The sequence below is a fragment of the Perognathus longimembris genome, chromosome 18 (assembly GCF_023159225.1).
Source record: "Perognathus longimembris pacificus isolate PPM17 chromosome 18, ASM2315922v1, whole genome shotgun sequence".
NCBI lineage: Eukaryota > Metazoa > Chordata > Mammalia > Rodentia > Heteromyidae > Perognathus > Perognathus longimembris.
Genome location: NC_063178.1, coordinates 22661512 through 22683918, shown reverse-complemented (window position 1 = coordinate 22683918; position 22407 = coordinate 22661512). Strand labels below are relative to the sequence as shown.

The window sequence follows — 22407 nt, the reverse complement described above, 5'->3', positions numbered from 1 at the left end:
GCAAAGTCCTAAACAATGGGAAATAAACGGAAAAATAGAAACAGCAATGATTTTATTTCACTCTTCTTAATTCTATAAAAAGTATCAAAATAATAAAGTTGGAATTGTTGATAGAGACTAAATCCTTCATTTTGAGAACAGAAAATAAGCCTGCTTTTGAGTCCCTGTACTTGTCACAAAACTGTATGTTTGGGGCTGGGGATATGGCCTAGTGGCAAGAGAGCTTGCCTCGTATACATGAGGCCCTGGGTTCGATTCCCCAGCACCACACACACAGAAAACGGCCAGAAGTGGCGCTGTGGCTCAAGTGGCAGAGTGCTAGCCTTGAGCAAAAGGAAGCCAGGGACAGTGCTCAGGCCCTGAGTCTTAAGGCCCAGGACTGGCCAAACAAAACAAAACAAAAACTGTATGTTTAACTATAAATAAAATCTTAAGAAATTCCTATGACAAGATATATTCAATATTCATTTTACTCTCCTAGTAACTGAGTACTCTTTACAAGATAATTTTATTTTTCCATTTGCAAACATTGACCTACACCTGTTATTTGAAAAGATAGATACAAAACAGTTTCTGCTTTCAAATTTCTTATAGCTCCAGTGAGACAAACATTTAAGAAAAAAATCTAAAATGTAGCATTAAAGATAACAAAGGAAGTTGAGTGGCATCTGGCCAATGAATCTGCTTTTAAATTGTCTTTAGAAATATCAGTAATAGGGGGCTGGGAATATGGCCTAGTGGCAGGAGTGCTCTCCTTGTATACATGAAGCCCTGGGTTTGATTCCCCAGCACCACATATGTAGAAAATGGCCAGAAGTGGCACTGTGGCTCAAGTGGCAGAATGCTAATCTTGAGCAAAAAGAAGCCAGGGACAGTGCTCAGGCCCTGAGTTCAAGCCCCAGGACTTGCCAAAAAATAAATAAATAAAAAGTAATATTATATGATGTCAGGGGAGAAGATGATGAATCAGTGTACAATTTCTTTAAAAGCTCCCTATATACCAAGCTCCTAACATTGGTTTTCTCTGGAGTGTAAATTGGAGGAGAAGAAATGTGGATCTTTTCCTCAATATACTTTGGTATTCAGAGTTTTTAATGTATGTATTTCACCTTTTAAAACTTACTAACTTAAGGGCTGGGGATATAGCCTAGTGGCAAGAGTGCCTGCCTCGGATACACGAGGCCATAGGTTCGATTCCCCAGCACCACATATACAGAAAACGGCCAGAAGCGGCGCTGTGGCTCAAGTGGCAGAGTGCTAGTCTTGAGCGGGAAGAAGCCAGGGACAGTGCTCAGGCCCTGAGTCCAAGGCCCAGGACTGGCCAAAAAACAAACAAACAAACAAAAAAAAAACTTACTAACTTAAACCTCTCATCTTGGTAAAGTTTCAGTGATCACGCATTGTGTCATTTATTATATACTTACAAGGCATGTCGTATCTATTCCCTATTTAGGACAGCCATATTAGGTGAAAGGATATAACTTAAGAAACATAAAATAGCCTGTGTCTATACAGATTTAAGTGAGCAAATCTACCTAATTTTTAATGGCAGTGAATAAGATTTCTATCCAAATATAATATTCCAGTTTTAAAGCCAAATTGTTCTGGATTAATTCCATGTAAAAATAATTAGCTATAATTCTGATTATCTATATTTCTGATTAACTTCATTTATATTAAAGTCTTCATGATTAGATTGGGACTGTAAAATGAATGATTCTAGTAGACGCATACCTCCAACAACAAAAAAATTAGGATTACCAAAGTGCTAGTAATTTACACTTGTAATCCTAGCTTCTCAGGAGGCTGATATCTGGAGGATTGTGGTTTAAAGTCCAGAAGCCTTCCTCTGTAAAGTAATGGGCAAAAATTCAGCCTGGAGGCATGGTTCAAGTGGTAGAACAGAAACAGAGCAAGAAAAGCCTCCCCTGTATCCCTCCCATAGTTAGGATTAGTAACAACTAAATTGTAGATAACTATTAGCAATTAGGGAAATTAATTTTTTATAACTTGGTTGAATAGTGGGAGCTTTAATTGATTGTTTTTATAATTACAGAAAGAACTGGTTGTCTTCTTGGGCAGTGTTGCAAGGTTCATCTTTACTTTTTACCAAAACTCAAGGAAGTAGTACAAGTTGGGTAAGTATTTCTTCTGTGTGGAAAGTTTGTACACTTAAGTTATGTGGATAGTATTATGCCTAAATTTCAGGAAGTAATTTCCGAAGTCCTTGTTACAGCAAGTGTGCATACAAAAATTAATGAAGGTTTCTTAAAGGTTTGTTTTCACTCTTAAGAGAAAGAAGACTAGTTATATTAGAAGTCAAGTCTAATTAGTTATATTAATGAGTAATAAACATGAAGCAAACCGCATACTGGCCATTTGTTTAATAATTATTGCTACTAAAAGTTGAAGGTTTGGTGTGGGCCAAGGCAGGTGTGTATAGAGCAATGTGTTTAAGGAATAGGCATCATTTAACGAGCATTATTTAGTGAATCAGGTTAAAGAAAATGAAAACTTCTTTAAAAACTTAAAGATGGCAAATGAGTTACCCCAGCACTTAATCATTTACGGGATGGTTGTATTTTATTTGAATTTTTCACTGTAGAACCCCTTGCTAAATCAGAGCTCAAAACATTTTAATGCAGAGCTTTGGTATTTGCAATCTGAAATTGTGATACTGTGCTACCATGTGTCAGTAGTGAAACACAGGTTAAAAATCTACTGAGGTAGCCAATTTTGAAATTGTATAGTTGTTATTCAGATTAAATTTAGGTATTTAACTATTTGAATTTTTTTTTCCTTCAAAATGAAATTTTACTAATATTGTTACCAAAAATGTAGTAACCATTACTAGGTAGATATAATTAAAGCATAGCTATCTTGAGTTTGACTGTCTTTTTAAAGACTAAGTGGATTTAATATAAGGTGAAATGCATGGTTCTACAGTGAACTCTTAGTTTTTATTTCATAGCTAATTTTAAGACCTCACAGAATCTTGCTTTACCTATTCTTACATATTGAGGTAATGAAAATGAAGTTAAATGACCCAAGTAAAGGCAAGTAATATTATTTAACTAAAAATAGCATATAAGCCTGTATAATGTATAATACCAAAATTTGAAAGAAAATTTGACAGAAAATACAAGATGTTTCTTAATCCTGGAATTAGGGGGATTGGAAAGGATCTGAAAAAAAATCTAGATTTGTTTTTCCTCTCAATTACCAACTATATCTAGTGTACATTAAAATGTGTCCCATTTCTACAGTGGAGCCCCATCTGACCTGAGGAGACTCAAAGGCTAGCACAAAAGTCCAAAAGACAAAATCACCTACAGCCATTAGGAAAGTGCTTCATTGAGGCTGGTTTCAAGAACCATTTTTGTTTGTTTTGTTTTTGTTGCCATCCTGGGGCGTGGACTCAGGACTTGAGCACTGTCCCTGGCTTTTTTTTTTTTTTTTTTTTTTTGCTGAAGGCTAGCACTCTACCACTTGAGCCACAGCACCACTTCTGGCTTTTTTCTATGTATGTGGTCCTGAGGAATCGAACCCAGGGCTTCATGTATATGAGGCGAGCACTTTACCACTAAGCCATATTCCCAGCCCCTCAAGAGCCATTTTTGTTCCTTCGGTGTCCTTCAGTTTGAGTTTGGATGTTAAGGCACCATTATTGTAAAAGAATGTATATCTTTAAAAATTAGATCCACACGGAGTGTCAAAACCTAAGAGATCCATCCACTTGAAGAAATAGCAGCTTCAGATCCTAGCCTCATCCCAGGGCACATGCTCATTGATAGGATGCTAAGAAAAATCACCTGCACTGTTCAAAATGCTTTTAAAAAATCATCCATGCCTTGTGTTTCTTTTCCTTTTCTTTTTTGCAGACAATAGATAGAACTGAGTAAATCAAATACACATAGGCTTACTTGCAGTTCCATTTATAAGATGAATTTATGTACATACTCTATCATCCATAACTATAGTGAGCCTTTCCGTCTCCCTTAGAATAGTTTTCTGGAAAAATACTATTCATCTACCAGACTATTCACTTAGTAACATGAGCATACACGTTCATTTCTCCCCCTTCCCCTGACCTCATTTCACTTCTGAAATGTCTGTAAATATCTATTGTTTGTTCATCAGACATGAAAGCCTGTAGTGCTCTGGGCATTGTGTTAAGCTTGGGGATTTAAAAGTAAATAACACAGACTTGGTCTTCAGTGTTTAAATTGGAGTCAGGAAGACTGGCAAGTGAACAGTTATAATGTGACACAACATATGTTGTGTTCCCTCTCAGAGTTTGTCATATCCCTTGAGTACTAAAAACAACCCCATAGATATCAATAGTTACTCAAACATTCATTTGTACATGCTTAGAATTTCTAAATGTAGTCACTCTTTTAGTCCAGATAATGCCTTTTGGGGGGAGGGGTTGTGCATTATAGAGTGTCTTAACAGATGACTGGCACCTTCATCTCTAGTTGTGAGTACTCAAAGTGTCTCCAGACATTGCCGTATGTCTTCAGAGGACAAAAATCAACATCTGTGGAGGAAGAACCAGTATCCTAGAGGAAGGGAAAATCAAGCTAGATGATAAGAGCACTCTCAAGAGTTGCCTTGGAAAGGGATCCCAGAGGACATTGCCTCGTAGAGGTTTCAGAGCACATGATAGAGGCCCCGGTGTGAGTTCTTTTTGTTACTCCTCGGGTATAATCTAAGCTGTGTGTGAATATAAGCTATGAAGCGCCCATTTAAATCTGTAAAAATAGATAAATCTTAAAAATAAAAAACGAAAATATGTAATAACAAAGACAGAAAATGCTCTGAGCTGGTCATAAGTGGCTCACACTGTAGTCCTAGCGATTCAGGAGGCTGAGACCTGAAGATGGAGATTTGAAGCCAGCACAAGCAGGAAAATTCATGTGGCTCTCATCTGTAGTTAACCACCAGAAAGCTGGAAGCGGAGTTGTGGCTCAAGTGATAGAGCACCACCACCAGCCTTGAGTAAAAAAGCTCAGGAACCCCAGCTGCCTGAGTTCAAGCTCTAATACCAACACCTTCCCCCTGCCAAAATAAAAACCAGGATAAATTCTAGGGCTTTTCCAAATTTGTCTGGAAGTTTAGCCTTGCTTGTGTTGTGTCTGCTTACTGAATTGTATTCTTGTGAGTTCCGTTGTGCTTTTCTTCCTTTGCGTGCCATTTTGCCATTGTGCATTGACATAATCATTTTCTTCCCTTTTCCCATCAAGTCATTTTGCCAACCCGGCTCAGTCTCTGAGTTCTTGTTTTCGCTGCTTTCTTCCTGGAAAAATTCTATCAGTCATCGGCCTGCTGTCGCATATATAAAGTCTGATCCTGTTTCAGCTGTCACTGTATGTGTTCTTGTTGCATACCCTTTGCTACAATCCCTCTCTCTATATACATATTTTTCTCTTGCCATGAGTAAATTGGTAGGGAAGCCAAGGTATACATGTATTTGTCAATTTGCAAACAAGAGCGTTATCAAATAAACTTTCCTCTGTTAGGAGTTAAGATTTATAATTAACTTGCATCTGAGGGTCTATCATATTATACCCTTACCCAATAGTTCTGTATTTTTTCCCACTCTGATGGAGAAAAAAGAGATTTCAGTGTGATGTATACACTGTGATCTATTTTAGATGCACACACACACACACATACATATGTACACATACATACTGTGCTGGAAGTTGAGCCATTTTATTTCCTTCCTGTGAACTACACTAACTTCTAGGTATTTTTCCATTTTAAAGTAGGAATTGTTCATTTATAATAAAGGTGAATACAAAGTAGACTATTTGATTCTTGATCATGTAAAATTGGTCTTAACTCTTCATGGATACCACATAAAGATGTTTCCCTTTTTCTGAAATGAAGTTTGGGAGTAATCAGTCCAAACCAGAATTCACAGTGGACCTAAAAGGGGCAACCATTGAGATGGCGTCTAAAGATAAATCCAGCAAAAAGAATGTGTTCGAGGTAAGACTTCTTTCCTCCTAAATATGACTCGGTTTCTTAACTTCAGTAACTGGACGTACAATTTTGTTTTTTAGTTATTTAGGGAAATATTCTTGCATTTTGGCTAGTTAAGGCAGAGTTGATAGGCAAACAATAAATATTACACCTTTTAGGTATTCCAAGAAATATTTTCTTTTGGCATTTCTTTCTTGTGGAAGTATGTTGGAAGAAGTTGCTTCTGAGACTGCTGTTTGGTATACAATGCTGCATGTTGCCCTAGGAAAAACCAAGTCACTTCTGAGAGAGAAAATGGGAGGAATATTTTTTTTATAACGGCCTCAAAATTTTTGCCTAGTCAAATGTAAGAAACTTGAATCTAAAGAAATGGTATATCAGTTAGTTCTTTTTTTTTGTTTTTAACTTTCTGCAGAATAACATACTGTATCATTATTTCAGTTCATCGTTTGACACTTAATTTGGGAAAATTTCTGCCCAGAGGTATAATATTTATTATTTGTGCCCTGTCCCTGCACTCAGCCATTACACTTGCCTTTAGTACGTTGGAAGTATTGAAAATCTATCATTTTTTTTTGTTTTCATAATCAGATAGATAACATTCTCAAGCTGTGTAAAAATGTCTTAGATGTTTATTTCTTTATGGATGTATTTTATTTCACTTCTACATACACAGCTTTGATACTTGACATGTATTTAAACGATAAACTACAATTTCAACATTTTTAATTGTATTTCTGTGTTGGCTTTGAGATCCTGAATTAGTTTGAGATTTTATTATGAAAACAACTTCATATCTTATTAACTATTGTGATACTATTTTACACTATAAAAAAGATACTCCATACCTATCTAGTACCTTTCATTGCTATTAATAGATGATACTTAATCAACTGGTAATTTTGTAAACTTTGAATTATATGGTTTTGTTGAAAGAACTGACTATACTCTTTCCTCACCCTTTTTGTTTTTTCTAAAGCTGAAAACTCGTCAAGGAACAGAATTGCTAATTCAGTCTGATAATGATGCTATTATTAATGACTGGTTTAAGGTTCTTACTAGTACTATCAATAATCAGGTATGTGTTTGGCTTAGATAAGATTTTTACTGCAGAATTGTTTTATTTTTAATTTTATAATTGCTTATTTCATATCCAGATTCCAGTTAATATATGAAAAATATTGATTTTATATATAGACACAGAGTATATATTCCTCTATAGAAATGAGGAAGACAGTGATTGTTCCATCACTGCAGTGACTGTTAACATGGATGGTTTATCTTTGCACTTGTTTAATGCTTACTGAGCCACTGAGTTTGAAACAATATTTCAAAAAAGAAATGGTTCCAGAAGGTTGAACAAGTAGTGCCTATACATACTATCTGGCAATACTTAGAGAAATGAGGTTCCAGACAAAACTGTAAAATGAATGTAACTATAATCTCTTCATTAGCACTTATTTCTTTTCTAGTGACATCTGTCTAGTTCTTCTACCCTGTCCCTTCTGAAAGTATTCAGTACTCTCATGTTACTGGGTCAATTTCTTACTTATATAACAACCAAAACCAACTTCAAATTTATATTCTGCAAGCATGCAGAATATTAAAAATATTAATAGGCAGCCTGGCTTATGCACTTTGAGAGTCTGTTCTTACCTTTTACCATTTAGGGATGTGCCTCTGCATCAAGTAGGATTTATCAGAGACAGAAATGAAAGATAATAAAGTGAAAGGGAACATATCTCTTCTAGCAAGTCCTGAAGCTGTATATAAATACATACTTTGTAGCTTCTAGTATAATATGGCATTTATGAATCTTATCCCTTCCTTTTCATTTATTCCCAAACCATGGACAGACATATATTCATGCCACAGTAAGAATGATCTTTTAACAGTTTGACCTTTTTAACATGATGACCCTTTGATGGATTGATTGATTTTGTCTCCTGGAGTTTGAACTCAGGACTTAGGCACTGTCCCTGGGCTGCTTTGTTCAGGGCCAGTGCTCTGCCACTTGAACCACAGCTCTACTTCTGGCTATTTGGTGATTAACTGGTGATAAAGGTCTCCTAGACTTTCCTGCTCAGGCTGGCTTCAAATCTTGGTCTCAGCCTCCTGAGTAGCTGGGATTACAGGCGTGAGACACTGGTGCTTCTCTTCCCTTTTTGTTTTTCACTTCTAGGCAGGATTACAGGCGTGAGGGCACAGGTGCCTGGCCTGCCTCCTAATCTTTTATGTGTCCTAGGGGCTTGAACTCTGGGCTTGGGTGCACAATCCTTGGGTTCCTTTTGCTCAAGACTAGCATTCTACCACTTGAGCCACTTCTGGCTTTTTCTATGATTAATTGGAGATAAGAGTCTCACAGGCAAGGGCTTTTCCTGCTGGGCCTGGCTTCAAACCCAAATCCTCAGATCTCGGCCTCCTGAGTAGCTAGGATTATAGGTATAAACCACTGGTGCCCGTCTCTTTTTAAGAGAGTGTGTGTGTGTGTGTGTGTGTGTGTGTGTGTGTGTGTGTGTGTGTGTGTGATGCAGAAAATTGAACCCAGAAACTTCTGCATGCCAGGCAAGCACTCTGTTGCTGAGCTACATCCCCGGCCCTAAAGTGTAATGTTGTGGATAGTGATCCAAATGCCATCGCTTATATGAAACTTCCTGACGTCAATTTTATAGTCCTATATCACTGAGAAACCTTTTGCATCTCATTAAAGTTAATCTAAGCCCAGTCTTAACTATTCAGATGTACCTTGTACTCTATCCACTGTAGATTTTCAGCTGTAATTACAGTTATCTGTTCACTGTATGTACCTTGAAAGCATATGCATACATTCGGTTTAATGCGAGTGCCATGTTCACTGGACAAAGGACAGCATGCAGTCAGATACTGCACCTTCCTATCTATAGGTTACAGTGAGAGGTTAAATTGCAGGTAGTGAGACAGTTAATAAAATGTGTTGAGTGTTACCTTGGTAAGAGTGTACAACATATTATAAGAAGACTGATAAAGGATCAGCTTAGTGATTGGTCAGAGATGCATTGCAGGGAAAGTACTGTTGGTTTTTAAAATTAAGGCCTATATATAGGATCAGGAAATAAGCAGAGAGAAGAACAATTATTTACTATGAATTTTTAACATAATGTTATTTCCAAAGTGTCAAAAGATAGGGAGGTACGTAAGAAACTGTAACCACTCTGTAAATAACTTTTATAATAAAGAAATGAGAAAAAAAAAGATAGGGAGGATTACAAGAGATGTGTGCATCCTGTTGAAGAAAAAGTACAAGGAAAACTGCAAAATTTGCATTGAAAGACATTAAAGAAAAAGCCTAATTAAATGAAAACTACATTGCATTTATGGACTAAAAGATTAAATCATATATGAACATACATTGCCTTCCAAATTTATTTTGTGAGTCTCATTCAAAATCAAAGTAATTTTTCTGGTAGAACTTGATAAACTAACCAGAATTATTATACAGAGATACAAGGGCTAAGCATTATCCAAGACACTCTTACATAAGAAAGTAAAAGGACTTCATTAAAACCTTTTAAAGCTATGTTAGTTAATACAGTGTGACACCACGAAGGGATACACATCCAAACCTGTGGAATAGAAAACCTAGAATCCATTTATGCCAATTGCAACACCATAGAACAGTGAGGAAGAATAAGCTTTTCAGTAAGTAGCGTTGGTACAGTGGGATCTCTAAGAAGAAACAGGAGCTATTCCTTCCTTACACAGAAATTTATTTAGATTAAAATAAATTTAAGTGGAGTAAAGACCTCAGGGTCAAATACAGAGTATTTAGTTTCAAGAATTCAGTCCTGATTTTAACCTATAAAAGTTACCTTGGTAGTAAGCAGGTTATCAACGAGTTCTAGATTCCTTTCAGTTCCTAATCTGCAGGAGTCACTTTTACCACAGCAAATACTGTCATCATAGATAGTGTGATTGTCATATCCATGGTGTAAGTCCTTCCCTGTTGTCACAGAATGTAGCTGATGGTATCAGATATTGTAGCCTGGCTTCCTAACTGCTACTGTTGCACTAGATCAAATGGGGCAATAGTCTTGCCATCAATATACACCTACCATCCAGTGAGCTACTAGCAGTATATTCTCTCTCTCTCTCTCTCTCTCGTAATTACATCAAGAGGAGGAAACAGTAAAGATATATCTATAGATAGGTATCTATCTATAGAGATAGGTAGATAGAGAGAGAGAGAGATAGAGATAGATAGATAGATAGATAGATAGATAGATAGATAGAACCGGTCTTTGAATTCAGTTGAAGGTCTTGGACTTCCTAAGCAGTCACTGTATTATTTAGGCCACATCCCAGCTCTCAGATCTTTTAATTGAACATACTGTACACTAATTCTCCCCCAGATTCATTCAGAAGTCAGTTACTGATCATTTGGAGAATTATACTGCTTCAAATAAAGTAATTCTAGAAGTAATGTTACTTGGGAAACCTCTCGCCAATAGGTAGTAGAGACTGATGAAGCATTTGAAGAGGAGGTACCGGATTCACCAGGAATAGAAAAGCAGGATAAAGAAAAAGACCAAAAGGAGCTTAAAAAACTTCGTTGTAAGTAGTTTCTTTCTTATTTGGTAATAGTTTGAGTGAGCTTCTTAGCTTTTCATGAGTTTAAATAAATGCCTATACGCTTTGTGCAACAGCCAATATCAGAAAAAGTTACAAAATTAAGTAGTTGCAGCTCAGTATTTCAGTAGTCTTTTGTAAACTCAATATTATCCAGCTTCATAGTATATATTATATGATAAAACTTTACGACCATAATTCATATGAATACTGTTAGTTAAGGTATTGTTATATTTGAAGGGAAAAATGGTACATTTGGAGGAGGGCTCTTGGAAAGTGAATTTGCTTGATTTGTAGGTATGTATTATACATTTGGAAGGCTCTTGCACAGTGTATTGATTGATTTGTAGGGATATATTGACTGTTGAAGATTTTACATAAAATCTTAAGAAGTCCAAAGTCATGGAGTATATTAAATACTGACCCTAGGCTTCTGTGTCTGCAGTATGACCTCTGTATGTATACAGATACATTTAGCTTGTTACAAATAAGAATAAAAATAAGTAACAGCAATTAGATACTGTGCTTTGTTACCATTTAGTGAAGATAGAGCTAAAGTTAGAAGTTTTAAGAAGAGCATTTTCTGGATATAGACTGATAAGTGTGTTATCGAAACAGGCCATTTGCTGTGACTCTGTCCCTTTCAGTCTATTTGAATTATAACTCATATGTTTGATAGTTTTCTGGCCTTCAGACTGAATGATAGAAAATAGGTTCTTCTCTTAATTCTAATGAAGGTTAAGGCTTTTATTGACATTGCTACCATGTAGCAGTGTCAGTACAAAAATTACTTTTATTCTTTGCCTAATAGATTCTTGGTTCTTAGGTTTCCCCAAGCACAATTATTTGTAGGAAATACAATTTAGTATTTTTTATCATTGTAATGCTCCTGAGGTAGTACCAAAGAAGACAGTGCAAAACATTTTGCAGGTGGTCCCATTCTTAGATCAGAATACAGACAGTTATGGTGAGAGTTAGTTTGAAATATGAGTGTGTTTACTAATGAGACTTGAATAGGATAGGGATTTTTGTGTTTTATGGATTTTCTGTAGTCATTTTACTTTATAAAACTGATGGAGATTCAAAAAGGTAAGTAGGATCACTTAGGAAATAATATTAAATTTGGATTACTTAAGGACATCATGACATCTGTCAGTGGAGGCACAGCTATGGTCAGTTTTTAGGGATAAAAATGTAAGTTTTACTTCAAGTTGTATCTCTGTTCATTTTCTTTTTTTACATATTTTCTTTAAACTATATTAAAGTTAGAATAATTTGTGCTGTGATTTTGACATAGGAAATTAAAATGTTTTGAGTGCTCTATGGAAAAACTTCTACTAGAAAAAAAATTATTTTATTTAATGTCTGGTGTCTATTCATTTTAAGCCATGAAAGTATCTAGCATAGATTCTTCAGAGCAGAAAAAAACCAAGAAAAACTTAAAGAAGTTTCTTACACGACGCCCCACTTTGCAAGCTGTTCGTGAAAAAGGCTATATAAAAGGTAGGTAGGTGAAGTGATTTTCATAATGCATGTTGTACAAAACCAGAAATAAGATGTTTTGAATTAAAATTGCTAAATATACTGTTTGGAAATTTCTTGTTTGTAAAAGTGTTAAAATTTTTTATTCATAGAATTTTCAAGTACAATGATTAAAAGACATTAGAATAATTAACATTTTTTAGTGCACATATAAACTTTAAACATTGTACAAATATAAATGCTCAACTGTTTTAGAAACCCTGTATCTGAGAATGACAGGATGTGAAGAGTTTTGGTTTTGTTATGTAAAGATCAGAAGTTAGAAATTTTTCATTAAAATACATTATATTTATAAGCTGCTTTGTTAAATGTGAACCCTTCTGTACAACTACTTAAAGATAGTTTAAAAATAAATTATTACCAGCAATGTAGAATGAAAGAAAAAAATGAACTAGTAATTTTCTTCACTTTATTTTCTTATTTTGTATGTTTGCTTCATTTGTAAGTACCATGTGTACTTAAGATCTACTAATAAGAAAGCATTCTTTAGCATCACTTAGGCCTATAGTTTCAGTGAATATGTTAAATCCCAAAGAGAAAACTTCTTAAGTTGTGATTCAAAACAGTAATATCCAGAAATAAAGGTAAAAGTGACACCATAAGATGCACTGTATATATCTATGTCTGATTACAAAGTTTCTACCCCAAACCAGAACATCTGCTTTCCAAAGCATCTAAATGAAAATACAAAAATGAGTTTCATTCAAATGACATTTAGGAACTACTGATTATCATCCTTAAGCATTACATAGGAACAAATCTTCCTGAATAAAGCACATGAATTGGCATATCTATAGTTTAGAGCCTTTAAAGAAAACAAAGCCTGATGATGTGAGTAGACACAACTGTTAATTTGTTTTATCAAACCTTTCACTGAGAAAAATAAGCTATTGTCGCCCGGTGCTGGTGGCTTGCACCTGTAATAGAGCTACTCATGAGGCTGAGATCCAGGGATCACAGTTTAAAGCCAGGCTGGGAAGAAAAGTCTGTGAAATTCTGGTCTCCAGTTAACCACCAGAAAACCAGAAGTAGCACTGTGGCTCCAAGTGGTAGAGAACTCGCCTTGAGTGAAAGACAGGGACAACACCCAGGCCCTGAGTTCAAACACAAACACGAGTTATCCTCACCTTATGAGATTATTCATCACTTCAAATAATTTTGCTTGTTTTCCTGAGTAATTAACATTGATGTACCAATTCTAAACTGTTGGGTAAAAGGATTAGTGGAGCAGTTTTTTTTTTCTTCAAATTTTTATTATCAAACTGATGTACAGAGAGGTTACAGTTTCATACGTTAGGCATTGGATACATTACTTGTACTGTTTGTTACCTCCCCCCTCATATCCCCCTCCCCCCTCCCCCTTCCCCCCCCCCCCCCCCGAGGTGTCAGTTCACTTAGACCAAACAGTTTTGCAAGTATTGCTTTTGTAGTTGTTTTCCTTTTTTTTACCCCGTGTCTCTCAATTTTGGTATTCCCTTTCAATTTCCTAGTTCTAATACCAGTATGCATGGCTTCCAATATACTCAGATAAGATTACAGAGATAGTGTAGGTACAACCACAGGAAGGTGATACAAGAACATTATCAATAATAGAAGCTACAGAAAAAATATGGAACGCTTCACAAATTTGCGTGTCATCCTTGCGCAGGGGCCATGCTGATCTTCTCTGTATCATTCCAATTTTAGTATATGTGCTGCCGAAGCAAGCACTAGTGGAGCAGTTTTTAAAGTACATTTTTTGGAATTAAGTGTTAGCGAATGGTGGGGGTGTTTGTGTTTGTTTTGGTAGTGTTCAAAATGTCTGGATATTTAAGAGCCAGACATGAGCATAGGGGCCCATCAATTCCTGTTTGCCTTCAAGAACTGTACAGTCCTTCTCTCATGGAACTGGTACTGAAGTGGGAAATCAGAAAAGATTGTTTGAAGCTGTGGCACATACTGTGAATCTAACATAGTAATAAAACAGAAATGATTAGAATTGGATTATCTTACATAAGCATAGTTGCTTCTAAGGAGGTGACATTTTAGCTGAGAACCAGGAGTAAAGAGAAAAACATCACATTTGGGGGAAATTGTTCTCTGCAGAAGAAATACAAAGTATAGATACTCTCAGGCAAGAGAGTGAGTTGTGTTCATGAGTTTAGTAAGAGGCATTATTTAAAGTGAAATTGGACAGTAGGGCGCTGATCAAATAAGGTCTGAGTCATGGGAATCGGAGTGAGATAGCCCTGCACGTGTTCTGTTGCTCTAGAATGATTTAGCCAGTGCCTGACTACATTTCCAGCAAGAGATTCATTATTTAAAAATCAAAACTCTTTCAGATCAGGTATTTGGATCCAATCTTGCTAATCTGTGTCAAAGAGAGAACGCCACAGTGCCAAAGTTTGTGAAGTTATGCATTGAACATGTTGAAGAACATGGTAAGACAATTTTTTTTAAGTTTTATTTTTCTAGCAAACCAAATCCGTACTCATTCTTTTGCCATCAAAATCCCTAGAATTTTTGAGATCTTGAGGGAGGCAACCAAATATTTATTGTGCTTCTAAGATTTTCCTTCTTACAGCATTTTGCTTGTTAAAAAAAAAAAACACCTCAACTTATAATGTAGTTAATTAAGTGTCTGGAATTCTTGGAAGCCATTTGGAATTGCCCGTTGCTTAAAATGCAAACAATAGTGATTGTGAAACTGAGTTTACTAAGGAATGAGATAACACTGTAGAAGGTCTGAGAAGGTTGTATTTTCTTACCAAGAGAATATTCTGTTGTAATAAAATTGAGATGACATTTTAAAGTTGTTAAATCAACTATAACATTGCTAAATAGACATCTTTCTTGTGTTGTTTCCTGAAAATAAGGCATTCATTTCTATTTTGTTGAATTATAAATTTTATAGTAGTCTAGTTTATATACAGTAACTGTATAGTAACTAACATTAACTTGTATCTATAATTGGAAATATTTTGTAAAATTAAAATAATACTGTGATTTCATTTGTAATTTCTGCCAATCTCAGATTCCTTTCATTTACTATTTTTTTTTTTTTGGTCAATATGACAATAGAGACACCATACTGTTTGCTAGTATTTTAAGTTTAATGAGGTTTTCCTTGAGCTAACCCACAGTTTATATGACAAACAAAATAGAGTTATTGCTGCTTATTAAACAGAGTCGAGAGTAAATTCTCATCCTTCTCTTCCTGTCAAGAGTCTTAGCCATAAAATTTTAGGCTAAGGGTCTGAGAATATGGCCTTGTGGCAAGAGTGCTTGCCTAGTATACATGAAGCCCTGGGTTCGATTCCTCAGCACCACATATATAGAAAAGCCAGAAGTGGCGCAGTGGCCCAACTAGCAAAGTGCTAGCCTTGAGCAAAAAGAAGCCAGGAACAGTGCTCAGGCCCTGAGTCCAAGCCCCAGGACTGCCCCCCCCCCCAATTTTTTTTTTTTTTTTTTTTTTTGGCTAAGGCTAATGAGAAAGAATTCTGAAGCTGAGTGTGACAGGAAGGGCCTATGGTCCCAGCGATTGGAGTGACTTCTGAAACTAGAGGATTGCTTGAGCCCCTGTCTTCCACGTCACAAGATCCTTTCTCAAAAAGAATAATGGGGCAGGGGAGGGGGAGATATCTTCACAAAAGGCAAATCGTTTTGGTTTTGTCTTTGTTTCTTTGCTGTTTTTACTGTTGTTGTTGTTGCCAGTCCTGAGGTTGGAATTCAGCGCCTGGTGCTGAGCTTTTGCTCCAGGCTAGTGCTCCACCACTTGAGCCACCATGCCGCTGCAGCTTTCTCTGAATAGTTTACTGGAGATAAGAGTCTCATGGTCTTTCCTGCCCTTCCAGGCTTTGAACCATGATCCCTAGGTCTCAGCCTCCAGAGTCACTAGGATTACAGGTGTGATTGCAGTACTCTTAAACGTGCTGTGCCGTGTTGTTGTTGCCTCCTAGGTCTGGATGTGGATGGGATCTATAGAGTAAGCGGCAATCTTGCAGTGATCCAGAAGCTGAGATTTGCAGTCAATCATGGTAGGATTATACTCTTTGGGGTTATCCAAAATACGTCACTTGTCATCTTGAGAATTAGTTAAGTAACTTGCAATATCCTATTCCTACCTGTTTTTAGATGAGAAATTGGACCTGAATGATAGCAAATGGGAAGATATTCACGTTATCACGGGAGCACTCAAAATGTTTTTTCGAGAACTACCAGAACCACTCTTTACATTTAATCATTTTAATGATTTTGTTAATGCAATTAGTAAGTATATAATTCCAGTATTTCTCTATGAAATTGTTTTTCTTAGACAAGTTTATTTCAGTAGGTTGTTTTACTCCAGAAATTCTAAATGTGACCACCAGATGTCACTGTGTATTATGAAATCTCAGCTTCCAAAAGGTCATTGTTTCAGTTTCATAAGCATTTGCCGCAAGATAGCTAGTTGATATCTGGTTTGGTGTTTTTTGTTTTTTTCCCAGAACAAGAACCAAGACAACGTGTTGCTGCTGTTAAGGACCTAATCAGACAGTTGCCAAAGCCAAATCAAGACACGATGCAGATTCTTTTTAGACATCTTAAAAGGTACGAGAACTGCAGGTTTAGGAGGTCTCATGTGGTAGCCCGCAGAATGCCACACATGTGCAGATTTGGTTCCTGGTTGGGACACTTGATGTCTTTGTAACTTAGAAAAAGATGCTCAACTTCCTACAGTATCAGTTTCTTACAGATAAAGTTGGGTTGGTATTAAAGCTGGTATTTTATGCAAAATATTTATATAATGGCTAGCGGTCACATGGTAGGTGCTCAAACAGTATAACCAATAGTAATTAGTATGAAGATGAAATTATTAAGGAATACTAAGTTACCCTAAAATAAAGCCATTGTGGCTGTAGGTTGTCATGGCCACTTCAGTAACTGATTTTGTTCATTTATTCTAACAATAGTAGAATACTAAAATGATACCAATTAGAAAATTAACATAAACTTAATTTTAATATCTATGCTCTAATAAAATGTTTTTCTCACTAACCGGAATTGTAACATGTTTAAGACTCTGTCTAGTTTTTAAAACTAAGTAAAAATGTCACATGTTTAAGGTTTGTTAAAGGATCTATCTATCTGTCTGTCTGTCTGTCTATCTATCTATCTGCTTTCAGCTTTGTTTAACAAAAGCAAACTTCAGTGTGGCATACAGGTGGAATTCTACTTGTTTAAAAAGTTTGGTGCAACCTAGCAAAGTGGTGATGATTTTTCTTTTCTAAATGTAGACTGTTAACATTTATAATGCAATTTGAAATTTTTCCCTGTATTTTTTATTTTCTCTTGTTTTTTTCTTCTTAGGGTTGTAGAAAATGGAGAGAAAAACCGAATGACTTATCAGAGTATAGCGATTGTCTTTGGTCCCACTCTCTTAAAGCCAGAAAAAGAGACTGGCAATATTGCGGTTCATACTGTGTACCAAAATCAAATCGTTGAACTAATTCTTCTGGAATTAAGTGCCATCTTTGGACGTTGATTCTTATGGAAGACAACCTGTGGAAGAGAAGCTGATTCCATCAGATTTCAATTTTTTATGTACGATGTATTTTATTTTGGACCAAGCAGTGACTCTTTGATTTTGCACTTTTTTTTTTTTTTAATTTGAGGGATCATACAGGAAGGGGAGAATGAAGATGTCTGCTAGGCCCTCATATTTGCTGCTTTGTTTCAAGGTGATATGACTGTGTAATTTTGGATCCATTTTATTCTGAAGGTTTGCATTTCATACTCTGAATTTCAGTATAAATTAAAGCTCAGATTCCTAACCAGTCATACACACTGGATCATTTGGTAAGAAAAACCAAATCTCCCCCACCCCCATCAAACTGGATAATGTAGAATTTCTTCTCTTGATCTGTAAATTCTTCACTTGGTAGCACAGTACTTAATATCAGTTACTTTGAAAGCATACGTGGGCATTTAAAACAAAATGAAGTATATTCATTATGAAACCTGTGTACTTCTTTTGCAAGGTTTCTGCATGCAGTGGCAGTCTAAGTGCTGAAATTCACTATAATCCAGACATAATCTCTTTGGATGAAGGCTTGCTGTCTGCTCCATATTACCCAGCATCCTTACTGGATATCTTAATCTTAGTTGCTTGTTTGAGCAGCACACTAATATTACCTAAAACACTGTGATTTACTGGAGTTTTACTTAGATAAGTCAGTTCAGGGTATTTGAGAACTGTCTTGGTATACTGAATTGTAGCTAACAATCCTAATTATATCTAGTGCCATATTGAGTTCTTGGTATCACCCTGTGGAAATGGACATTATTTGATGTAAATAGCTAAAGACTTCATGTCCTTTAGCTTATGTATATAATTGTGTTGTATAGTCTCAGAGCACATTCTAACCCTACGTTTCTAATCATGATACTGGTAATCTTTTCCATGAATATTAGGTTTCCTCCAGAAATAGGCCGGTATTTGAGAAATTATAACAACGTGCACTTTTAGATTTTAATTACATTTACAAGCAGATCACTGTAATGTGAATGGTACTGGAAAAAATACTGAATATACTTGCTAAATGATAAATGCACTACAAGAGGAACCTTTTAGGTCATATTATTTAATATGTATAGAAATATTAGAAAAAATATTACAGAGTCCTAACTCCAGTTTGAATAGTGGAAATCCACATGTATATTAGATAGATGTTGGATGGAAAGTGATGTTGCTAAAATTGAGAATTTCCTTTTACATTACTAATGTAGATTGAATTGTACAATAAAACAGGGTTTGGAAGGTTTTGTTACAGGGAGCATGGTCTGTTGAAAAATTTTTAAATGTATTTTTCTAGATTACTGTATATGAAATGTCTAATAAAGAAAACTATAAGAGGCTTAGAGATTTCCCATTAGAGGTATACATTTTGGCTCTTAATTTTTTGTTTTCATTTACTGTCATACTCTTACATTTTTTTAAAAGTTAACTGAATCCAATGTTTCTTGTGGCAAATACATTTTCCATACTTCATATCCTTCCTGTCCTTTCCATGCCAACACCTCCCTGTGCCCAACACAGTTTATTTCTCTTTAAATTCCTTTATCAGTATTTGAAAGTGAATGGTTTGTGGCCACTATTCTTTCCCCTTGGATTGCATTTATAATTTATAGATTGCCTTCCTTAGGAACAAGTATCTTTATATGATCTGTCCAAAAACCTCCTGGGTTGTGGTTAAGATGCTGTATTTGTTGTTGTGATATTGTTAAATAGGTATCAGACCAAACTACTTGACAGCTAAAGCAGATTGTTTTGAGTGGGGAGAAAAAGTCCCAAATCTGCTGGGGTTTGCTTAAAGATGTCATTAATAACACAGTATGCTTTAGGACTGGCTTGTTTCTTGATTGTATACCAGGAAAATAATTAGATTCAAATCTGTGATGTTCTTTCTCTTGGTGGTCATGAGCATATCAAAGATTAAAATTGTCCCGTGCTCCTTGTTTCAAAGTACATATGTGTGTATGTGAAGTCTTAAATGTTTTACTGGTCTACAGCTAGTCATTTTATTGTAATACTGTATGTATAATGAGATCTGTGTCTTGTGTTTTCATCCTTTGTGAATTAAAAACCTCACTTGTTTTTGTAATAACAAAACCAGTAATATTTTCCTGTCTTGGCAGCTTGATTTTTAGTAGAAAACATATTAAAAGCTAAAAATAAATCATCAGTGGAATTTCATTTACCAATAGGCCTTCCTTCAAAATACCATTTAAAAATTGAAACAAAAGTTGTTTCAACAAACTAGTACAGTTAGAATTAGAAGAAAATATGTACTTTTGAATTATTATCGTAATAGGAAACTTGACCTTTTTCTTCTGGAGAATGTAACTGTGAAACCTCTGAAAAGATATAGATGTGTAAATTTTTGAGTTCTTGTTTGAAAAGGACAAATGGAATAAATAATAGAGCCGAACTTTGGGCTTAGGGGCAGATAGGCCATATGTGCATTTACACATGTACCAACACATGTATGGATATAAGCATGTATGTTTATGCCATAGAAGTGAGTAACACATGTCACATGTAAGTAAGAAAGAAACATGAGTAATACAGTAGTAATAGTAATAACAGGAGCCTGGAGACCTTTGTACTATTTTAGTTTCACACAGATCTTTACAAGGCCATAGTATTGGATAGTAAGAGAAGTAGGAGAAAAATAGTACTCCAAAGAAAGAAATAATTTCCAGATCATGGGAGAGGCTTCTAATTCAACTTTTAACGTAAGCATGTAGTTTCCCCTGATACTGAATCCTGAAATATCTTTATGTGTTTTTAAAGAATATTCAGGGGAGTCTACAACATATTACCTTAGAAGAAAATAAAAATACTGAAATGGGCTTTACTTAGCTAGTCAAAGTCAAAAGTTCATTTTACCGCTACATCCAAGATTAGAAATGGAGAAGAAAAAGGCTTTGTGGCGTTTTCTCTCTCTGAACTCTGGCAGTCAGCTCTGATGGGTTCGTGTGCGTAGCATGCACCTCTCCAGTGTGCAGCTAGCTGTGTTTAATGGGCAATTGGGCCCCTGTTACTTTGCTGGAGGTGGGCATGGCCTTTTCTTTGTTGTTGTTTTAAACTATGCCAGTGTAACTAGTATAGTCCTCTTAAATGTAACTTTTGGTATGAGATAAAAGAAAAAACAAACAAGCAAACAGGGATGCAAACCAAACCGACAGTCTGTTTGAGTCTATTTGAAATTCTCAAGCTGCAAACTCAGGCCATGTGGCGTGTGACTTAGTATTCCAGAGAGGAGGGAGGCACCGAATGCGGAATGAGACGTTCTGTAACTGCTGAGACAGGGGAGGCCTCCCAGAGAATCTCAATTAGTCTGCTCAACTGAAGTTCTGCCGGCCAGGGGTGGCGGTAAGTAGACTCAGCTGGATTGAGCTTTTGCAAATTGGCCTTCTGTGACTACGGCACTTAAATGAACTCTTTCATTTCCTTCATTGCTTTCCTTCTCTCACCGGAAAAAAAAAGGGGGGGGGGGAGGAAAAAGCACTTCGATAATACTCCCATAATCGGAGCACTTAGAAACAAGGTAATGGTTTTAATCAAACACTGTAATACATACTCAAAAAAAAGTCAGTTTCTTATTTTCTCTTTTCTCCTTGCCCTTCCCTTTTATTTTCTGTCCTCACTGTTTTCAGAAAAGCGGTTTTTGGTAAAGATGCTAAATTATTGATGCTGATGAGCAAGTTTTTCAGGTACTTCGGAAAGCTTGTAGGGCAAGCTTGTAATACTGTCATGAACCTTACAATGTTGATGGAATCCATAGGAGTATCAGAATATATGGTGCAGAAGAGCGTGTTCTCAACGGAGTTCTCAGAAGGACAAACCAAAACCACCACAAGGTCATCGTAAAGTGACCTAGAAGAATATGTATAAACGTCCTTTTTCCCTTGGGCATTTTGAAAATTTGTATTTCTGTGAGAATTGATATCTTAGATGCTCTTGTAAAACACAGTCTTGATTCTGACCAATTTGAGTACAATGGCACCCCTGTTCAGAGGAGATTTATCCCAAGACCTACCCTAAAAAGAATCAGTGAAGGGCTGGGGATATGGCCTAGTGGCAAGAGTGCCTGCCTCGGATACACGAGGCCCTAGGTTCGATTCCCCAGCACCACATATACAGAAAACGGCCAGAAGCGGCGCTGTGGCTCAAGTGGCAGAGTGCTAGCCTTGAGCGGGAAGAAGCCAGGGACAGTGCTCAGGCCCTGAGTCCAAGGCCCAGGACTGGCCAAAAAAAAAAAAGAATCAGTGAAGTGGTTGGAGGCTTGGCTCCGCTGTGCCCCAGTAGCTGTCTTGAGGCCCTGAGCTCAAACCCTGGTGCCCTCATTAATTAGTTTACTGTGGGTGTCAGTGCGCTAGAACCCTGATGACACTTAGATTTCCCTGTTGGTGAGAACACAAACAAGTGCAGCCCTTACAGGACACTATGGTGTGCTTTCTACTCAAAGGTTTTGCAGTTCAGAACCTTTAGTTCCTTGGTCGCAACCACGTTTCAGATACTTAACAGTGACATGGGGTTGATGATTGCCAAATTGGGTGGAACAGTGACCATCACTTCGGTGCTCAGAACGTTTTGAACAGTGCTATTCCAGAAGATGGTGAGGAATAAGTGAGAAATGAAAAGGATTTTTTTGAGAAAAGCAAGATGTAAAACATTATGCAGTGTTTTATAATCCCCCCTGCCCCGGGAATCTCAAATAAATACACAACCCCAGAAGAATTTGC

At 36.4% G+C, this 22407-nt stretch overlaps 1 protein-coding gene and 1 non-coding gene across 6 annotated transcripts in view; one reads left to right on the top strand and one right to left on the bottom strand.

The window, feature by feature from the left end:
* Positions 1-19780, top strand: part of Arhgap12 (Rho GTPase activating protein 12) — a 101233-nt gene extending 81453 nt beyond the window's left edge. For all 5 annotated transcript variants that reach the window (XM_048367906.1, XM_048367905.1, XM_048367904.1 and 2 more), the window contains 10 exons: positions 2057-2138; positions 5896-5997; positions 6971-7069; positions 10479-10581; positions 11983-12099; positions 14460-14558; positions 16077-16154; positions 16252-16386; positions 16605-16707; positions 17467-19780. In XM_048367906.1, the coding sequence (XP_048223863.1) occupies positions 2057-2138; positions 5896-5997; positions 6971-7069; positions 10479-10581; positions 11983-12099; positions 14460-14558; positions 16077-16154; positions 16252-16386; positions 16605-16707; positions 17467-17641 (1093 nt within the window). In that variant the 3' untranslated portion in view covers positions 17642-19780. The remainder of the gene's footprint in view (positions 1-2056; positions 2139-5895; positions 5998-6970; positions 7070-10478; positions 10582-11982; positions 12100-14459; positions 14559-16076; positions 16155-16251; positions 16387-16604; positions 16708-17466) is intronic.
* Positions 13742-13848, bottom strand: LOC125367359. Its single transcript, XR_007214057.1, has one exon. It is a non-coding gene; the product is annotated as a U6 spliceosomal RNA (small nuclear RNA).
* Positions 19781-22407: the final 2627 nt, after the last annotated feature.